The 22,364-nt window shown below is 35.1% G+C and overlaps 1 protein-coding gene across 2 annotated transcripts in view; it reads right to left on the reverse strand.

Annotated features, from left to right (window-relative positions):
• The window catches only part of GALNT3 (polypeptide N-acetylgalactosaminyltransferase 3), a 37,912-nt gene that overhangs the window by 11,168 nt on the left and 4,380 nt on the right, over positions 1 to 22,364 (reverse strand). The window contains exons 2-6 of one of the 2 annotated variants that reach the window (XM_079133860.1): positions 16,960 to 17,054; positions 10,890 to 11,513; positions 6,670 to 6,842; positions 2,378 to 2,527; positions 202 to 436 (exon numbers count right to left, since the gene is read on the reverse strand). In XM_079133860.1, the coding sequence (XP_078989986.1) occupies positions 202 to 436; positions 2,378 to 2,527; positions 6,670 to 6,842; positions 10,890 to 11,404 (1,073 nt within the window). In that variant the 5' untranslated portion in view covers positions 11,405 to 11,513; positions 16,960 to 17,054. The remainder of the gene's footprint in view (positions 1 to 201; positions 437 to 2,377; positions 2,528 to 6,669; positions 6,843 to 10,889; positions 11,514 to 16,959; positions 17,055 to 22,364) is intronic. The other variant, XM_079133861.1, reaches the window with a different exon arrangement.

Consider the following 22,364-nt stretch of genomic DNA (forward strand, 5'->3'; position numbering starts at 1 on the left):
TCTACCTCCAGCTTACTACTCAGTAATATCATGCATGTGTGCCTAAATAAATTACTTAATTATTTTCTATATACGGAATTGTATTCTTCGCTTTGATTAGTATGAATTACTCAGAGGCTACTGCTGCAAAAACAGAGTCCATACATATTCAATAAAAGATATTACAGTGTGAATATAAGACTTTGAGAGCAATTCTCTTACTTAATTGGGTAGGTTTCATCTTGCCTTCTTTGCTTCTCATGATCAGGAAGTGATTCCCAGCCAAATGAAAGGCTCCAGTCAAAATTCCCACGATTATGGTTACCTCCATATGGAGAAGGTTTGTTGAATTCAAATGTGTTCATATCTATGGAGGCAATATCTGGACTCACCACTGCAGTGTAGTTCTCAGCTATTCTGGCCAGCAAAGGTTCTAACCAACCATAGAAACACTCACCTGAAGAAGACAGAATTTTTGTTAATTCAGTGAGAACATTGATGTTTTTTTCTTTATTCATTAGGGGGAAAATTTATAGAGAAATGAGAATAAGAATCTGTGTTTTGAGCAGGTATGTAGTGGTGATTTCTTTTTTCCAGCTTTAATGAGTTAAAATAGACAAACAAAAACTTTATGTATTTATGATGTCCAGTGACATGTTTTGATATATTTATTCTTGTGAAATAATTACCACAATCAAGCTAATTAACATATCTATGATCTTGTATGTGCGTGTTTGGTGAGAACATTAAAGACGTAATCTTGGCAACTTTAAGTATACAATATATTCTTTACTATAGTCACAACGTTATATGATAGATCTCCCCAAGAGAGCATTTCCTAAAGGTGTCTTGTGAGGAGAAGGACGAAAAGAGTAAAGGAAGGGCTGGGGAGATAGCTCAGTTGGTAGATGATTCCCAGCACTGCAAAAAAAAAAAAAAAAAAAAAAAGAGTAAAGAAAGTTGGAGCATGGCTAGGAAAATCTTCCTTCAGATGGCCTTTTTCTCCTAGAAGAAGCAAAATGATACTAATGTGTTTAAGTTTCAATGATGTGTGTCCCCTTAAAAGAGGCTATGAATCAAAGGTAACCTTTCCATCTAGTCCCCAGAGTACTCTAATTTTAACATGTCCCTTGCCCCAAGAAAGGTAAAGTAATGGAAAACTTCATTTTTCTCCCTAGAGCATAAGTAAGAGTCACAATATTCTAACTTTAGCAGTTGAAGAAGAGCCATTCAAATCTGCCCCAGCCCAAGAAAGTAGGGGCCATGGAAACCCATGAAAGGTATAGATCCTGGTCACAGGGTAGGCTGTCTCATAAACTGACCAAGGCCAAACAGTACATATGCAGTTCTATTCTGGGCTCCCCACTGAGGAACATTTGGCAGTCATTGTCTAGAAGAACCATTGGACACATGCCCCAGAAGAGTAAGAATGCCCAGTTGAATATTATATTTTTTGATAGAAGAAGAAATGCTAAAGAATGGTGTTTTCCTTTTGTAACAGCTTCTCTAGATCTTTCTTTGTCTTTTTAATGCCCAGTATTAAGAGAATATAGGATGCAATGGCTCTAAATAATTCAAGCAAATTCAAAAGTCCTTCTGTAACAATTAATGGATACTCAAAACCAGTTATTCGGTCAAACATAAACTACAGGTGGACCAGGTCAAAGTTTAACACTCATAAAATAAGAAAAACCCACTAAATCTATAGCTCAAGGGACTAAGTAACATTTATTAATATTTACCATGCCAATTGCACATTTGGGTCCAAGCATACTTTCTAAATATTATTAAAATGTTGACACTATGGACTGGAGATGTAGGTCAATGATAGGGTGCTTGCCTAGCAGGAACAAGGCCCTGTGTTCACCAGTACCACCAAAAACAAAGCAAATATACAAAGAAAAACTTTAATACTAAAAAAAATTTTCAGAAAAAACCTAATAGCAACAAAAACAGAGAAAAATTAACACTATCCATGAAAGAGTGAGAAAAATAACTTGGGAAAGGATAGCCATAATTTGGCATAAAAAAAGAACTGAAATATAAAAGTTTAAAAATGGTTAGCTGGGACAAAGTTTAATATCAGGATTGATTTAAATTTTTAAATAAATTTTTGTTTTAAAGTGTAGAAATGAGTATCTGAGGGGAAAAAAATTCTAGGTAAGGATACCTCATTGGAAAAGCTGCTCATGGAGAGCATTAAAGTTGAGGAGACCTGAACACAGAAGAGCTGAGAGCTATATAAGTGAAGTTCCTAGGCAGAGCCCTTATCTTTGTTATGACCAGTTAAAAATGCTGTTCAAGATAATGCAATTAGGCATCTAACGAAAATTAACCTCTAAATTTGAGGGAAGGAAGGAAAGGGAAAGGAAGGTGTTCTATCTACACACATACTTACAGTGAGCATCTAAAAATGTGAGCGTCTCAGCTGTTGCTACTGCTGCTCCTAGCAACCGAGCTGTGATCAGGCCTTTCCTTTCTCTTTGTCTGACTATTTTTACTATAGAAAATTGTTTTATATATTCTTCCAGTTTTTCATGTAAGTACTCTGTAGGGAAAAATAAAATCAAGATTTAAATTTATTTTTTCTGCATACTACATTAAAACTAAAGAAACCACAGACAATGACTCCTCCAAATTCATAATGTTAATAGTTGCATGTCTTCTTCTGGTAAAGTGAAAAAGTCTTATTTCAGCTCTTTACAGGGAAAAAGGGGGGCTCTATACGCAGATCATAACTAAGGTAACATAAAATTATTACACATGCTTATTTTGTATACTTCAAAACAATAAATACAGTGTGTTTGGGAGAAAGTGAGAGACTTAAATGGAGTGGACCCCAGGAGGGTAGAAAAAAAGAGTTCAAAGCAGACTGACTATGGGAGTAAAATAAATGGACTTGGGTCAAAAAGATATTCAGCGCTTTTTCAAATTGGTATTTAAGTCTGGAAATCTTAATGCAAAGTCACTAGCATCCAAAGGATTGATTCTCTGATATTTAGGCAGCGATCAAAACAATTTTAGAACAAAATGTTGAGAAAAAGGCAAGAAGTAAAGTCCAGAGCCACAGCATTTTGGGAATATTTCTATGAAGACTCAGCAGAAAAATTTTGAAAGTTTTGGAGTCTCCTGACAGATTTTTCTCCAGCAAAAATAGAGAGAAAAAAAGGAACATGTAAATCAGGAAATGAAAAACAGGCAGAACTGTAATGATGGGTATATAATTTGAGGTACTCAATATTCCAATTTGGATGAAATACATAATAAGCAAAAGCTGAGACAGTAGGTGAAAAAAAATCCATTAATCAAGTCAATCAAGTGCTATTCATATTTTTAAACAACACCTCCAGTCTACTTTTTGCCATTAAATTCTTGATTTCTCATTAAGTTCTTAATGCAGTTCTTCAAGTGGTCTTCTTGGGCCCAGATCACAGCCTCAAAAGATTTGGAAGTATAAAAAAAAGTCAATAATATCCTGGGGTAGATATTTGCTTCAGCCATATTTCAGAAGCAATACAGACAACATTGACTTTCTGTGGCATTATATATGTTTTTTCAGTTTTCTGGTGATACAGAATGGAGAGTTGCTAATTTAAAGTTGAAGCATTCATAAGGGAGGTGAGAATCCATGAACAATCCTTACAGAAAATGTAATCTATCTAAACACTATTATCTCAGAGTAGTAGTCTTAACTTTTTAACACCTTCAGAAATAAATCTCTTAAAGACATTCAGAATTTTTAAAAAATATATGTAATCATAAATATATTCTACTTTAAAGGAGTTATAAAATTTCAAAGGTCTTAATTGGAATTGATATTTTAAAAAGGGTTTACTACAATTCCCTTCAGTATGGACTCTCATTGTTTGAATTTATCAAAAACTTTTAAAATTTATTCTGAACTTCATGTAAATTCTTATATGTCCCCTAAATTTAGTCCCATACTCCTCATGTTGGAGATTTAGCACACAAAGATATAGGGGACCAGATGCCCTGGGTTTAATTTATAGGCACCATTACTTTTAGTTGTGTGAATTTGGACAAGCCGTTGTACCTTTTCTGTACCTCACTTTCTTATCGATAAGATGGGGATAATACGACTCATCAACACAGGAGACTGCTGGGAGGATAAAATGAGAGATTACTGCACAAATACAGCATTAATAAAGGGCCTAACATATGGCCTACGCTCTGAAAAAGCTCTTTGGTTTGCTATTCCTGGGATTTAACTATTTTATTATTATCTGACAATTTACATATTTATGCTCTTTTCTCTAAGTAAACTGAAATCAAGGGCTAGTTTCTACTTCACAGGCTCCTTTATAGCAAAGAGGGACATATTTTCCATAGTAGGTATTCATTGGACAGTTCTTTGATTCAATGACAAATTACACTAGAATGCAAAGATAACTTTCACTAAGAAAACTGTCCCATATCTCCTGTCAAGTGTCATGAAGAATTATAAAATGCTCAGATCCCTTGACCAAGCATTCCTATTTCTCCCAACTTACTATCTAAAGGTATAATGCAAAAGGAAAAACGTGATATAAAGCTTGAGGATATTACTCACTGTAGTATAATATACAGTAATGCTACGGTGTGAAGAAAAGACAAATGTTTAGTAACATCTGTCCATCACTGTCGTAGAAAAAAATGTTTTGAAGGTAAAATAAACTTCTAATAATAAAGTTATATGAAAATGTCAGCTTTTAAAATCAGATTTATGACATGGATAAGATTAACATTGTACATTTATTTAGACATAATTACAGAAGAAAATGAAAAGGTTAAAATGATTCAAACAGATTATATGTTTTTCATTCTTATTTCCTTTAATTTTTAAAATTTGTCTGTGTGGTTAAACAAAAATAATACCTTCAACTGAAGGCTTACTAGAAGTAAACTTACCATGTCCCTATTTTTCTCACTACTTGGAAAATCAACCCAAATAAAAGTCATTTGAGAGAAAACATTCAAGAAACCAAAGGATAAGATTTCTAGGATCAAGTTTGTTGTTGTTCTTGTTCTAAAGGTAAAACATATGCAGGTGAGTAGAACTTATCAGACATCTCTTGAAACCCAGGGACTATAGTTCAACTAGACAAAATAAGGAAGAAACCAGAACAGAACCAGCCCTAAAGAAACCAGTGGATCAAGATTAAGTCTCAAACTAACCTGGGCAAAGGTATTAGAGATGAAAACTAGAGCTCTCTAACATATATTCTGATCCTGGGGACTTGAATTATAAAACTCCAACATTTGGGGTATAGATTTCACATCCAGTCAAAAATCTCTGGTGTTAAATAACTTTTCTGCCTAAATATTCATGTATCTTGAGAATACAATGCCAATTTACTCAAAATATTTAATTTTGAAAATATGAAAACATTTAGAATTGTGTGTAGAAATGGTAAAATAAACCAAGTAAATAATTTTATTTTTATATCACTCATTACCATGTCTGAAAATGTCTGAAATCTAGATATATTTTACAACTGATGGAATGTAAATTAATAAGGATTTTTTTCTTTTCTCATACATAAACAGTATTGGTATATATAATGATAGTGCTTTGGATTTCATAGAAGAGTATTATTCCCATTTTAGTGATAAGAAAACAACTAATTAGTGCATGAGCTGGCATTAGACCTTCAAAATTTTGGCTCCAAACCTGGGCTCATTCAGAGGTAAATTCTGCAGTCACTGAGATAATCTGTTTGATACTTAAAATACTTTTTATTTTGAAAATTTAGCAAATTAGGATATTTGTTAGATTACCCTTGTGATTCCAATTTTAAATGGGCAATTTAGTACCTGACTTAAAATTTCAAGTGGAAATGCATTAAAGAATTGTATTAATTTTGAAAATAATATCAGAACATTTTTAAAAGGCAATGGATGAAGATATAGCTTGGTGGTAAAATGTCTAGTGTTCATGAGGCCTTCGGTTAAATATCGATACTGAAAAAAAGTCAAAATAATATAGGATGATAGGACATATTGACTATTTTGTGATTCTAACTACTGATTTACATTTTTTGTCAATTGATATGTACTTCCATTAACTCATTGATTATTTTTTTATAGTTTTTTTTTCATTGATTCTTCAAAACAACCGTAGTAGTTATATGCTAGTTCTATACTTCCCCAGTTCTAAGCAACACAGTTAGATACTTCTTAAAATCAATGGCATGTTAGTTTAATTGGCTGTGGGTTTTGTTGTTGTTGTTTTTTTTTTTTTTAGTGATTGAATGACATGTTATAATAATGACATATTATAATAAATTTGATGAGTATAGTATTATCCCCATTTTACCAATAGAAACTGAGGCAAAGAGATGAAGTAACTTGCCCAAATTACATAACTGGTTAGAACCAAAACAGGGATTTAAATCAAGGCCACCTGCCTCCAGGTTCACATCTGTGCTACTAACCACTATGCCTTAAAATAAAAGCAACACATTGAGAACTAGAAAGTTATGAATAATATCATTTCATACATTTCTGCACTCCAAAATATTAGAATATGGACATGCTTGGATTATACTTTCATTCATTATACACACCATCCAAACTATTATATTTGAGTTCCTGGATGGCATGGAGAAAGCACAATATAACCAAGTAGACTTTGTACACCAACACATGGATTTACTTAGGAAACAATCTAATTTGCATGTACTTGCTTACCATCTACACTAGCATCATCCACCAAAATGATTTCCTTCAGCAGAATTGCAGGTGAAGAATAGAGCACACTGTGGACAGTTCTAAGCAGCGTGGACCATGCTTCATTATGAAAAACTATTATGACACTGGTGGTAGGCAGAGGAGGGCAGCGCTTAAACTTTTGTTCAATACATCTAGAGGAAGCCAAAAAAGTACAGGAGCAAAGAAGACTTGTATTAGTTTATTTCACTGCTAAGTTTATCATTATTTAATCTTCACCACAAAAAAATGACAGTAAATATTCTCTATGGAAGATAATCTTAATGCTATATAAGTGTAAATGGATAAATACAAAATTTACAAGCAGATTATTCACCCAGAGATCATGTCCACTGATATCAACTTGTTATTATGTGCTTTCTTGATAGTATAGTTTTTAAAAACAAATAGCATTTTATATAAAAAATAATCTATAAAAGAAACAATGTGCAAAACGGAAAATCCTGGTAACTGCTCGAATGGAAAACAAATTTCTCTTTTCTTGCAGAAATCATCCATTTTTCTTATTTGCAACTCAATTGAATGCTCATCTTTGTAGAAGTTATTAGATACTTTGATAAATATGTAATGTGTGTTTCCTATTTATCAAGTTCATTTAATCAATTTAATTTAATCAATATATTAAATCAGAGGGGGAAAACAGCCTACCACAAACTTAACATTTTAAGTAAATCATCATCAGACATATGCTTCTTTCTCACATTTTAGAGATTTTGCTCCAATAATGTACTCTACTTTTGCATTTTAAAAATTTCTTTTCACAGGACATATTTAGAAGTTTAAAGTAAAGTCTAGTGCTTCTGTCATTGTCTACAATGTTAATTGGCATAGGGAGAGAAATCCTAAGAACTACAGACCAATTAGTGGTGCTATCCATTAGCTAACAACATCAGTTACATATGGCTTTTGAATTCAATTTACTAACAATGTTTTCCTCAGAAAAAAATGATCTTTATTTAAGTCACTGGGTGTTGGTAGCTATGTTTTACCAATAAAGAAACTGAGGCAAAGGGATGAAGTAACTTGTTCAAATTACATAGCAGGTTAGAACAAAAACAGGGATTTAAATCGAGGCCACCTGCCTCTAAGTGGGAGTGGGGATGATCACAGTGCCTGGATCACTGAAGTGAGGTGAGGTTAAAGTGAATGACATACAGGAGGAGGACTTCGAAACACAGGCACATAAAACAAACCATGTGTGGACTGTGGAAAAGATACAGAAAGCAACCACATCTTTAAGGTCACTTAAATACCAAATGTGGTGGTACAATTTTGGACAACAGACTATAAAATCCTCCTACCCAGTCAGTCCTCCCACGCTATAAATATAGTGCTTCTCGAACCCAAAGATAAGGAAGTAAATCATTCACTCTTGGAGATAAGAGCCCAACACACTTCATTTGCTTTCCAGGGCCCAGTGGGGCATGGGAGACACTGTAGCACCCAGCCTGATAGTGGAGGCCACCCTAAAAGGATGCACAGATTCTTTCCTTCATGACTTTTATAACTATACCTCAGAGGGAATGTCTTTAGGATCCTTTTCTAAGAGCAGGTCTGTAGAGTGGAATATTTATAGTGATAAGGATGGAATTAGATTGGGAGTGAAATAAGGAGAGAAGGTGTCAACAGCACCGAGGAGGAAAAGGAGAGAGTGTTGTGGAATGAAAGTGATTCTGCTCTTTAGAGTCACCATGATTTCAGAGCACCACACAAGCGCATGGTCAGAATGAATGTGGTCAGAAGTACCCCATTCTTCCTCATTTGATAGAATAAAAGCAAGCTATTTATTCTGAATTGGATTTTAAGTAAACTACCAATTGAAAATAAAGTTCAAATGCAAACTATATATTCACTTGAACAATAATTACACAAAAATAAACTACTAAATATAAGCTCATATTTTAACACATAAAGGTTTATAAACCAACATAAACAATAAGCAAAAATGCTGAAAAACTCCATGGAGTAGTATTTTCTTTCTTAAGGAGGTAAAAGGAAAAGAAGCACTTCAGGATTTATTGTCTTATAAGCATTTTAGAGAGAGAGAGTGGAATTTGGGGATTACATTTTTTTTCCTACCTTTATTTGCCATGTAGTTAGTTAATACAATATTTATCAAGTACTACAAAAAAACTGAAGGTGTAAAGTATAAAAGTGCACAAACATTCACACTAACAAAATGTTATTACTTAATCTTACAAGGATTTCCTTCAGTTTAAGCTAGGATTTATTTGCTTAATTGATAACTACTAATATTAGAAGTTAAAAAATGATAAGGCAGGGCTACCACAGTAAAGTATCATGTTTTACCATTAATGCAAATGATAAAATTCCACAGTGGGATTTTACAAACTCTATGCAGTTTGAAATAATTTATGCTAGATTCATCCTTTAAAAGTCATTTCACATTATTTAAAATAGTGCAATTAAGATAATTTGTCAAAGTGACTACATATTTCCAGTCAACCATTAGAAAAATTGAGCACATAGAAACTTGCTTAAATTAGTCACATGATCATCTACATTAAGTAGATTACATGTATATGTCTAATGAGCATGGAAAATATCTTCCTTGTTGATATAGGTGACCTTCAAATTAAGAAACAATCCAAGAGGCTCAAGAGACTGCGGCAGGAGGATCGCTAGTTCAAAGCCAGCCTCCTCAAGGGCAGGCACTAAGCAACTCAGTGAGATCCTGTGTTTAAATAAAAATACAAAATAAGGCTGGAGATGTGGCTCAGTGGTTGAGTACTCCTGAATTCAATCCCCAGTATTAGAAAAAAGAAACAAATCTCCACTGCGACCACAAAATCTTGTCCAAAGTAATAAACAAGTCTTTACGTATAAACAAAAAATAAAATGCTATTAATGTGCTTAGTTGTTTTTTATTTACTTAACCATTAACAGTGCCAAACATTGTAACCTCTTAAGACTATAATAAAAAAGCTCATCTTGAGCTGATATTGTCATTTCAAAGAACAAAAAATGATGTTTATTGATTTTTGTTGTGGACTGCTTTTCAGTCAAGAACACTCCCCAAATCAGTAAAATACTGCATTTGAGTCTATTAAGAAAGGAACTGTGTATGTCATAACAATATTTTATAGACATTTGTTTCTTTACACATTCATTTCAAATGAACCATTTAACTTTAGATCACACAGATTACAGCAGAGTGATAGAAATCTAATCTGTACAAACTCAATATTAAAGGACTCACATAGCTGAAGCATGTAATCAAAATTACAAATCTAGAAAAACCTGAGTGAAGCAATAATAAACCAGCTGGCCCACAAAAGTCCTTTTCTTCAGGTTCACAACCAAAAATAATCTGTTATAATAGAAAACCAAATAGGTGGGTGTTGCTTGCTTGCTATTTGTTGATTATGTACTCTCAAAACTTCATTTTAGCCTTTATAATTCAAAAATCCCATTTGAAGATTACCTCATTGATAACAAAACTAAGGACACAGAGAAAGCACACTAGGTCCCAGAGAGAAATTTTAATTTAAATAGCCTACATTTGAGGCAAACATATAAACAAAGTGACCGAATGAGTGTTGCCCATTTGGTTTCTAAAGGGAAACAACCCTATAGATATGCGAAATTAACAAAATTATGGACAAAAGAATCTGACTAATAATTGTTACAATAGCTTCATTAAGAGAAAGCTTACAAAAAATAGGGCATTCGAAAACATGGTTACTCACTCAAAGCAGCCACAAAGTCTAAGATTTAGTTTAAAAATCCATAAAATATTATCTAGTAGCTATAAAATCTTGGCACATTTTAAAACATTTCTTTTGTATAGCAGCACACAGAAAAGTGAACAAACCTTCTCAACCTCCTACATTTTCTATAAAAACTGTCTAGTATGTCCTTCTAAATAGATAGTAGAAATCACAGCATTTAAGAATAAAAGATCTCCTTGTGTATAGAAGTCAGATCTAGAATTCTGCTTTCTAAATTTAAAAGCTAATAACTTTTCATGTCTGTATCACCAGGCTGATATATGGGTAGCTAACCTTAATCATTATAAGCAAAAAATAAAAGATTAAAACAACAATATTTGCTGATGTTCTGCCTCAGAGTGGCTAAAGAATAAGCAACTGCCTTCGCTAATGCCTCTCCCCTTCAAACCCTGGTAATAACCAATAAATAATGAATAGTCTTCAACATACTCAGGAGGTCGAGTGTCGGGTCCAAGATCTCGATGTAAAGAAATCCTGTCACTTGCAAAAGCATTAAAACAGTGTTTTACTTCCCCACGTTCTTTTTCCTTTTGCTCTTCAATACTTAAATTGGTTGTCTTGAATGCTCTGCCAGAAGCACCAGGTGCATTAGAATCCTGTGGTGGGCGGTCAAGAATGGGTTTCAATTCTGCTGCTGTATAATATCCTTGCAAACAGGGTCTCTCACCAACATCAATGTTTTGCCTGACAGGTGCTCCTATTTGCATTTTTGGCATTGCATCTTTAATATTGTTTACAGCTTCTAGCATTAAATCAAACATCTTGTTTTTGTTTTTCATATTTCTTTCCATCTTTGATTCTTCTTTGGAATATTGAACACTTACTTCTCTTTGCATTAAAATCAAAACTATTATAAAGAAAAAAATTACTACACCAAGCTTCCAGAACTTTTTATGGTAATGTCTTTTAATATGTAATTTTACTAATCGTTTTAGGTGAGCCATTCTGACATTAAATGCTTGTTACTTGACAAATAATAGTTATTGTTTCCTCTGTTACTTCTATTTTTTATCATAGATTTGCTGGCAAGAAGGTTTCTTTAAATGGTAAAACCTATAAATAGAAATGATAGATGTTATTAGTAGCTATTCATTCCTATAGGCATAGTACAATTTATTCATTCAAACAACAACTGAACAGAAGCTACAAACAAAGTACTCTATGGTTAACAAAGAGACAAAGATATTCTGCCCTCAAGAAAATTACACTTTGGAAAAAAAATTGTTGTAATTAGCTACAATTTATTGGAGTTGCAAAATATTTCAAAAAATGAATTTCTCTTTGAAAAAAATCGTATTTTTGTTAACTCGGGTAATATTTACTATATTATTTGCATAAAATTATTCTTACAAATATATTTTGAGTTTTATTTTAAAAGAATGTATTAAGTTGATAACCAAGACATCAAAGAACTTCATTAAAGGAATTCTAAGAAGGGGAGAATCCATAGAAAAGCAAGGTAATACTGACAGCTCTTAAGAGGCATCTACCTCTAATAGTTTCATTTTATACAGCTTGCCCTTAACTTGTGAACCACTACCCCAGCTAGCCAAGGTAATACAGCAGCTTCACCAATAAGTACTCTGGCATTCTCCCAGATTTGTTCACCTGATAATGCTTGTGAATCTTGACATACCCCATAAAGATAAGAAAATCAAGAGCATTTAATTTCATTGTTACATAACAGCTATTTTCAATACCTCATACAAATACAAAATCAATAGCAAAAAGAAAATGCATTAACTTTACTTGAAGGTCTCCAGGATTCAAAAGGTAGAATATGAATTGATGGAATGTACCTGCAGTTGACCATAAAAACATCAAGTTTCCTAAACTCTAGTGTGAACCACCACAAGCAAAAGAAAAAGAAAAGGACCCTGATGACAGCCTGAATCACAGTGAAGGCCGATTTTCCTCATGATAGTGAGAAATAGGTAACGTGAAGGAATTTCAATCACTTGCATACTGTATGCACCATTATAGCCAATAAGGTTATTTTCAGAAGAAAGGGGAGGGAAAATATCTGTTGTCCCTAAAGTCTAAATATACTTCAAAGGAAATGCCCTTTATAGCAGTGAAAACTAACTTTGACACTATTTGGTTTCTTTTCTAAAGTTATAACTAAATTTAAAATAAGAAAACCAAGTTCTATGATGAATTCTCTGTCCCCGGGCAAGAAATTTTAAGCTGAATAAACAAAACAGACAGAACTAAGTTCTAATTGAATTGCTCTATGTTCTTTTCAGTATGGAATTAAAACTTGGGTTTATAAAGATAACTGAATTTTGATGTATTTTGCTTGTAAAAGTGATATGTCAATGTTTATGAGCTTTGATTGCTTTTAATAACTTCATTTGAAGAATAAAGTGACCTGTAAAGTTTTTTTCCCTGTATTTGAAAACTTCATATAAGGAGTTGCAGAACCACACAATTATATTTGTGTAACTTCTTAAGAGTCAAATATTGTTCTAGGGTGTGGCTACAAAATTAAAGATAGGCAATACCTTCAAGAAGCAGAGACTAGTATGAAATATACAGCAAGTCAATGGGCAATCACAAAGCAGGGGTATACATGCTGTAAACAGAGACACTGAAAGTAACACAGAGGGTTGAGAAATGTTATGGAAAATTTCCCAGGAATGATAATGTTGAATAGACTTTTGAAAGGTAAATGAATTTTAGGCAAGTGAACAGAAAGAAAAAACAAGAAGGAATGGAAGACGTAAAGTCACAGAAGCAAGAAAAGAAGTGGGCAGGCCCTTAATTTAACAGCGGTGGAAATCAAAGGTGGGGGATGGCAGGAGATGAGGTTCAGAGGTCAGTTAAAGACCAGTTCATGAAGACCCTTGTACATCTTCCAGTGAATCTGGAATGTGCCATTTTTTTTTTTCAAATGGATGGAATAAAAATAATTGAATGATTTTAAGAAAAGATCATAATAAAATTTATACTTCAGAAAAATTATAAAAATTTTCAGTCTTAGTAAAGGTGATACTGGAGAGATAATGAGCACCAGAAGAAGGTAGAAAGGAATGATTCAAGAAAGAAACAGGAAATGGAATTAAATCATGGGATTGGTAAGAAAAAGGGAAGAAAAGGAGATGGATGGGTAAAGTGACAAAATTAACAAATGCAGGACTTGCTCAAAATCTGCCCTCAGGAGTCTCAGGAGAAGACATTTATGGAGAGGGCAGAGAACTCTGGAACTAGCTAGGTGTTGAGCAAAACTGCTAGCTGCTGGCATCGAGAGGCTGTCCTTTGCTTGAGTTAAGAGCACTTTTCTTGTGCAGATGGGAATAAGATGGCTCTGACTTTCTGGAATAAAGGTTAGGCAGCCAGTTCCCTGGACACCCAATTTAGTGGAAAAGCCAGTGTGCACATGTGGAGGTCTGGGAAGAGTGTTTGGCAAACAGTGACCTGGGCTGCAGAGCAGCTCCATAATGTCAGTGGCTCCAGAACACACTACCACTGTCCAAGTCCAGTTGTGGGGAAAGTCCAGGGGTGAGGCTTGCCAACTTCAGAGAGAGCTGTGTCCTATAGGTACCCAGCACTGGAGAACACCATGTGAAGACCTGAGCAAGGGAGGAAAACTATGTCCAGAAAGAGTCTGACAAGTGAGTATCCCTGAAATTAGGAAGAAAACCCCCTTTTGTCTTCAGTGTACCTTCAGTATCTTCTGCTGACAGATTTTAACATTATGCCAGTTATAATAGGAAAAATATTTACAAGGTCCAGCAACTTGAAGACAGAAACAACAGATTGATAAGCAGCATAATCTACCCTTTTAACTACTCAGCTTCCTTGATCCACTAAGGAGCTCAATGTTGTTCGTTTTGGATTAGGAACCCAGGAGTAGTGCCAGTCAGGACACATTAGAGAAGTCAAATGTTGCTGAGCACATGCACACAAAGCCTCCATTACTGCCACCAAGGCCTCTGTGCATAGACCCAATGAACACACATTCAGGTAGTGGGGACAGGAGACTGACCAACATCCATAGAGTGTACCATTTTGTCTACTTGATTAAGAGCATTCTCTGCAATAGAAATCCTTTGGTGGGCATTGAGGATAGGGAACAAATTTTTTCAGGGTCTTCACATTTTGAATGGCCAAACCGCCTAACCTCAAACTTCCTTGTTATTCATCTTCCAGTCAAGGACCAGACCATATAAACCAGTAGCAACTGCCAATCAACCAATACTGATTGATACTTTGGGTCATCTCTCATTTCAGACAAGTGAACAAATATATCTACTATTCAAATTTCTGTCTATTGAAGGAATTTTCTTTCTCTACTGCCCTTCACAATTGCCCACGCGTAGGACTATAAATATACAGTTCTGCAGCTTTCCACTCTTGGGCAGTATCAAAATATTATGTAGACTCATCTGTAAATCAGGCTTGAGTTTTTTTTCCCTCTATCAAGGAGTTTAAGTAAATACCCGAGAAGCCATGTACATGAGTCAAAGGAAACAAGGTCCTAAAGTTTGGATAGATACCCCCCAAAGGTCCTGTTTGTTAAAGACAGTCCACATATGATTGCACTACTCAGAGGAGGTAGAACATTTAAGAGGTAGGACTTAGAGGGAAGTCTCTGGACACTGGGGGCATGACCTTGAGGGACCTCAGCTTCTTCCTCTTTCTCTCTCATGCCCAGCCACAAGTAGAACAGTTTCATCATACATGCCCCATGAAGTGCTGCCTTGACACAGACCCAAAAGCAATGGAGCCAACCAAACATGGACTGAAATCTCCCAAACTGTGGGTAAAACTAAACCTTTTCAAGATACTTATCTTAGGTATTTGTCATAGTAATGGAAAGCTGACTAGCACACACAGCAATACAACAGGAAGTTGTTATTGAAGGATCTGGAGTCACCTGGACATTCACTTGACATACATTTTCCAGATCTTCCCAGGCTCTATCTCATATACCATTTCCACCTGTTGATATATAGCTGCTGTCCATGGATATCCTACATCTAAGTAGGTCAGACAACACCCAGTTAACATAGTTATACATTTACTATACCTAGTAGTAAGTCAGAAGCTGTTTGTCAAAGGGTAAACATTTTTCTGGAGATGAAATATATTTATTTCAAAATCCTAGAGATGTGTACTATGATGCTGGTCTTAGTGCTTTCCAGAGCTTCCATTCCACCCAACATGACTATCTGCAGCAGACACTAAGAGAATCATTTGATTTGTTAGCCTCAAAAGCTAAAGTGGTAGTACAGCTTGCACTGTGTCCTGAATTTGCTGCATAGCTTTCTTTTGCTCTGATCATCATTTAAAACTGGCAACCTCATAAGTTTCGCTGTAGGTATGGGTTGAAGTAACATATTCAAATGTGGTCTATGCTCTTTCAAAATCCATAAAAGACCTGTCAAGTATAGTGACCACTGAATGCCTAGAAATTTGGTGAAATGCTATGCCTCTGAATTTTTGTGGGGATAATCTGTCATCCTCTGGTTCTCAGGTGCTTTATCTGATTGACTCTGCTCATCAGATCCATTCAATATGACATCATTCACATAGTTAACCAGTGTGAAAATTGGTGGGATATTAGGGTGATTATGATTTTGAGAACTGGAGAACTGACCTAGACCTCAGGCAACCCTGTGAAGGTATACAAACTGCTTTTGGTGGTCCTTATAAGTTGGCATAGAGAAAAAGGTTATTACTCAAATCTATTGTTACATACCAATGCCAGGGGTTGTGTGATTTGATAAAGGCACTACACTTGGGTTGGCAGACACATTTGGAGTCACTTTATGATAGTTTACATTTTCTAAGATCCACCAAACTTCTGTGCCAGCCAAATGGAAATGTAATAGATATCACAAAGCAGATTTCATATGACTGATGGTAGCATCAGTCTAAACAATTTCCTTAGGGTTATGGTATTACTTCTAATTTATTATTTTAAAAATGAGAGCAGGCTCTAAGGTCCTCATTTCAATTATTATAGAGATGTTGCCAGTTATCTAGTAAGTTCCATTGAGGAACTAAGGAAATAAGCACAGGGTGGAATTGCTGATACCCGGGCCCACTGTGAATCCAACTCCATCTATTAGTTGACTGCTGTAGGTTTCCACTTTGGTATTTTGGTTCCCTAGGAATGGATATGAAAGTTCTGAGTATTTCCTTTTCTCCAAAGCATAGTTGCTAGTGGATTGCTGTTGGTCCATTAGAGAAGAGCTCTGGGTCTATGAATTGTCATAGATCTGGAACTAGGTGAGACTGACTCTTAGCTATAACTTCAATTTTCTTTGAACAAGAATTTTCTTTCTTTTATATTCTCTCTCTCTCTCTGCAGCCAGGGATAGTAGTGTTTTTTTGCTGGTATATAGAAAAGTGATACTGTAGTACTAGTATTTTATCCATTAGCTGTCACTGGGATTCTGCCAAAGAAATTATCAGCTACCAGAAACACCTGCTAGGCAGTGCCCTCTGATAGTTCTATGTTCCTGCTTTACATTATAAAAGATGTACCTACTTTATCATTGATGGTTAAGTGCTTGCTGCCACTTGTCTTCTGCTACTATGGGATCCCATTATCTCCACTGAAATCAGGAAGGCAATCTCAATGACCTGCAAAGGAAAGCAACCACAACTTTTTTTTTTTAACAGATGCAAAGACTCCCTCACTAATGCATTTCTCAAAATCTTAGTGAAAGGTATGTCTACTGGTCCTTTTTTATGGAATGTAGTTTGAGGGTGGGCATTTGGGATACACTAAATAAATCCAATCAAACATTCCTTTTTGAAGAAATAAAAAACTCATAAGTAGAAGACAATTTCTGTCTACCCAGTCACCCTTTGAAGCCCCAAGAATATTAAAATATCAGAAAGTGGAGGAGCAAAGGAGTAAGATTGCTTGCTCAATCATGCACTTTCTATACAGTTTTACTCACCACTCATTTAGTAGGTACACATCCTGTACCTCTCAACTTCCAATATCTTATAGAAAAAGTGTCAATAAACATTCTATAAAGAGTCAGTCAGCAAATATTTTTTGCTTGCAGGCCATGTGTGTGTCTATTGCAACTACTCAATTCTGTAGTTGTAGGGCAAAAAAGACAATATATAAATGAATGGTCATAGCTGTGTTCTAAATAAACTTTGCTTACAAAAATAGGGCTTTTGAATTTGGCCCAAGGGCTGTAAGTTTCCCAATCCCTGTTCTAGAAATTCTAAAACTTAAACTTCAACACTTCTAAAATTCCAATACTTACCATTTCCCTATTACTGCTACCTCCCTAGATGTAAAACAATAAAAGTAAATACTGCACAAATCATCTACAACATCAAACTATTTTTATTAAACATAAAACAGTTGCCTACCTTTAAGCTTAGGCTATCAATGTGCCTAATTTGAAATATAAACTACCCCTCTACTTTTCCAACCACCCCTGAAATTCCTGTATTGTCCATTCTTCATGGTTAATGTATAAAAGCCAGTTGGAAATAAACCAGTCTCTGTCTAAAATTTAATTCTTCTTTCAACAGTTAACCTCAAGTAGAGTAATTTTCCTTAGAACCATGCAGAGTCAAATACCATATACAGGGAGGCCTATTGCAAAAATGCTGAATGCCAAGTTCTAAATAGTATGGAAGGGGTACCTAATTCCACAGGATTTATACTTCTTTAGGCAAAGGGGAGGGGCCCTGATAGATTTTAAGAAAGGTGAAGACCCAGTCCAAAGGGAAATTTAAAATGATTATCCTTGAAGCCGTACTGAATATAGATTTGGGTGTGGGATGCAGATAGGGGACTGGAGGCAATTAAAAGACTATTAAAAGTAACCTGGGAAAGAAATGAGTAGAAGGGATATGGAGGTTTAGAAAAGGGATTTGGAAGGTAGAATTAGTTGAACTCAGAAAATCAATTAATGTGGAGGCTATGGAGGTTGCTAGGTTATGATATATGTACAGGAAGTGTTCTTGACTTGTTGAAAAGGACTTGCTAATGCAATGCTCTTTGTTCTGGGAGAGTGTCAGAGGGCAACAGTGAAAGAAAGACTTAAGTTGTTCTGAAAAATCTGAACCCTATGAATAGAGGAACCACTAAAATAAATTAGAAAGAAAAATGTGTGAAGGTAGGAAAAAGATTTTCATATGTTCAATATTTTGAATTTCTTAATTCCATAAACCATTTCCCAGGAAGTCAGTAGAAGATGCACTACATCCAGAGGAAGGAATGATTAAATAAGAAGTCATAGTATCTATGGAATGAGAGTTCATCAGAGATGTCAGCAAAGGGAAATACCAAATAGAAGCTATGGAACAGGCCTAGAGAACAGCAGTTCAAATTGGAACAAGAGAATGGAGAGCTTCAGGATGGGACCAACAAATCTGAAAGGTTAGATAGACTATGTGGGAAATGAAACTGAGATGTTAGACTATATAGAAATATATATGTCAATAAATTCGTGGGAAAATTAGGCAATTTATTTTTCTTAAATGAGTTAATTATTAACTTATGGTGGTATGTACCATATACCATAGTGCCAACTACTTGAGAGGCTAAGGCAGGAGGATCACTTGAGCCCCTGACTTTGAGCCTGGGCAACATAGTGAAACCAAATCTCCATAAAGACAAACAAACAAAATGCTTCAAGTAAATGATCATACTCACAATATACTTATTTGGTTCTGTGGCAAACAATATTTATGCAATCATAATAAATAGATACTAATATGCAAACCAAAGAATGTAAGAATTATATTGATTGAGAAAGAGAGGGCAAAGGAGTGTGTGTAAAAGATATAAATATTTATTTACCAGAATGTGAAGTCAATGCCAAATATTGATGCATTAAGAAACAGCAATATAAGCACATTATTTCAAAAGGTAAATACTGGAAGAAACATCTAAAAGGGTGAGAGTGATTGCTTTTAGGCAATGTTACTGGGGAGAAGGAACTGAATTGTTGCTGTTGTAAATCTTTCAAAAATCCTATTAAACTTTATTTACATTACTTTATTTACAAGTAGGATAGAAGTACAGGATTTTGAATCAGATTTGCTTGGATTTGAATCGTGGCTCTGAGATTTCACTTACCTCCTAGATGGAAGCAAATTATTTATTCTCTCAATTTCCTATCTCTAAAATAGGGAGAAAAATAGTACTTTGTAGGGTTGCTTTAAAGATTAGATGCATTAACTCGTTTAATTTGCTTAAAATATGCCTGGCATAAAAGTGCACATAGTACGTAGTAAACAAGAAACAATACTTATTATGGCGATAAATATAAATACTTGATAAAAATAGGCATTAATAATAAAAATATAATTTTTGAAAATATGGGCTATGTATTAAAGTCTACCTCCATTGTGAAGAAATTTTAATTTTTAAAGGTTAAAAAGCAGCACTTTATTTCTTTATGCTATAGTCTACACTCTACTCCATGGTTGGGATTGGAGGCAGCAGGGAGAGACTGTGGAAAAATTCCAGTTATAATTAGTGCTAAAACAGAGAGAAATCAAATGGGAACATGAAGGGTGAGTATGAGCTGGATAGGCCAAAGGGGGAGGGAAGAATGTATTATAGGCTGGGAGAAGGATACTGCAAGACCTGGAGGCAAGAGGAATACAGCAATAAAACCCAAACTGTTGGAGGCAGAGCACAGTAATGGGGAGAACCACGTGGGCTGGGCAGCAGTTGAACCATGCCCAACTTTATTCTCATGATCATATATTTTGAAAAATGTCACTCTGGATGTCAGTGGAAGGAATCACCTAGAAAGAAGCCAGAAAGAGTTCTGATAGACAAATATTGCTACTGCAATAGTCTATGTAAGAGATGATGGTAGTGTTAGGAATAGAGGAGCAAAGTAGACAAATTTGAGAAACATTTATTTAGAAGGTAAAATTGGCAGAGAATGGCGAGAGACTAGTCAGGGATTTGAAAGACAGCTGACTTTAAGGAATCTTTTGCCCTGTTTTATTTTGGGGAGTTTGTTTTGTTTATTGTTGTTTTCTTTTGATTTAGTCTAATCAAATTCTTTAAGAAAAAGTTGCTTTCTTTTAGATCCTCACTATGAGTAATATTCTCAACTGTAGAATATACACATATAAACAAAACCTGCAAGATACTCCAATCACAGAGTTGACATTTCACTTCTGAATGATAAAAACTAGGTCTTGGAATTTAACCAAAACACTCCAAAATAACATGGAATTCAGAGGAATGAGATGTGAATAAGAGCAATACAAATTAAATAGACTAAGTACAGAAAAACAAGTTTCCAGATGCCTCTCTCCTGTGACATTTTTTTCTTTTCTCAATGCTGAGGATAAAACCCAGGCCGTGTTCATGCTGTCAATTTCACTCTATTTTTTGCTCCACATTAGGCTTGAAGAAAACTTGCATGCTTTGCAAATAATCCAAAAGATGTGATGTGTGTGTGCATGTGTGTTTGTATGAAGACTTTCTCTACCCCCCCATATATGCACACACCACATGCAAAATGCATGTGGAAGTATACACAGGACACATTGCCAGCTCAAGTATACACAGAGGTGTAGGTAGGTTGTGCAATTTCCAAAAGGAGGCAAGACCTCAGTTGAGTCTTAAGGACCATTAAGAGTTATAGAGGTAAAAAAAAAAGGGAAGGTGCTCTCATCAGGAGAGAGTACAAAAGAAAAGCATAGGAAGAACAATGAACACTTGCTGTGACATAAAATTTTGTTTTACGAACTATAAATCCAGAAATAAATAAAGGTCAGATCCTATGGGACCACTTGAGGGCCACAGGTTCTGTCTGGTGAGTTATGGAAAGTTGCTGAATGACTACACTGAGGAGAGAACAATTCTAGTTTACATTATGGTGTCCTAACCCTAGGTATGAGTAGAGAAGACTCTGAATTGGGGAGAAGTATTACAGGAGTTTGTGATGGGGTGGGAAGGTGTAAAATTGAAAGGGATTCAGTGAGCTGATGTTTGCTATCTTAATCTGTTCAGGCTGACTAAAATAAAATACTATACATTCTAATTCATAGATAGAAAGTTCCTGATCACAATCTTAAGCAGGGGGAGTCCAAAACCAAGTACTAGCAGACTCAATGTCTGGTGAGGACACATTCCTCTTCGATGGCACCTTTCATGTGGGCTCACGTGGTAAAGCTAACAAACTTCCTGAAACCTCTTAAAAATATACTAATCCCATTCTCCAGGGCAGAATTCTCACAACCTACCACCTACCAAAGGCTCTCGCCTCTGAACACCAACACACTGGGGGGAAAATTTCAACATACGAATTTTGGAGGGACACAAATATTCAGACCATAACCATTGTGTTAGTTAATAAAAGAGCATTAACATGACTGCTGAATTTCTGGCACAACACCTGGAGAGTGGTACAGATCCATAATCTATTCCACCAAATCCCTCGAGCCAAATGTGTTTCAAATTCCAGAATGTTTTAGATGCTAGAAAGGTGACACCATTCATGTACGCAATGTAACAGTGTGCTTCAGAAAGGCCTGGGGCGGTATAATGCAATCAAACTCATACTACAGTACCATGTGGGGTAGATAATCTCCTGACAGTTCACTCTTGGTTTGCTCCAAATGAGCTGAAGCTTTGCTATCAAATAAGTCACATTAAATGTTTTGAATTTCGGAGGCTGATTGTGGATTGTGGACAAGACATGGTAAATAAACTAACATTTGTGGATAGAAATCATGAACTGAAACTGGTATAAGGTCCTGGTTTACAAGTATACAATCTCCAATTATTATTAAAGGTATCTAGCAAGCTATCATATAGATGAGCAAATTAGACATTTTGAAGTTAAAACAAGTACAGGGAAAAGGTATACCTGGTGAAACAGTTTATTTAGTACTAGAAATATGAGCCCAATTCTGAGAATGACTTAAGGAGATTTCATCTAATTG

The sequence above is a fragment of the Sciurus vulgaris genome (genome assembly GCF_902686455.1).
Source record: "Sciurus vulgaris genome assembly, chromosome: 3".
NCBI lineage: Eukaryota > Metazoa > Chordata > Mammalia > Rodentia > Sciuridae > Sciurus > Sciurus vulgaris.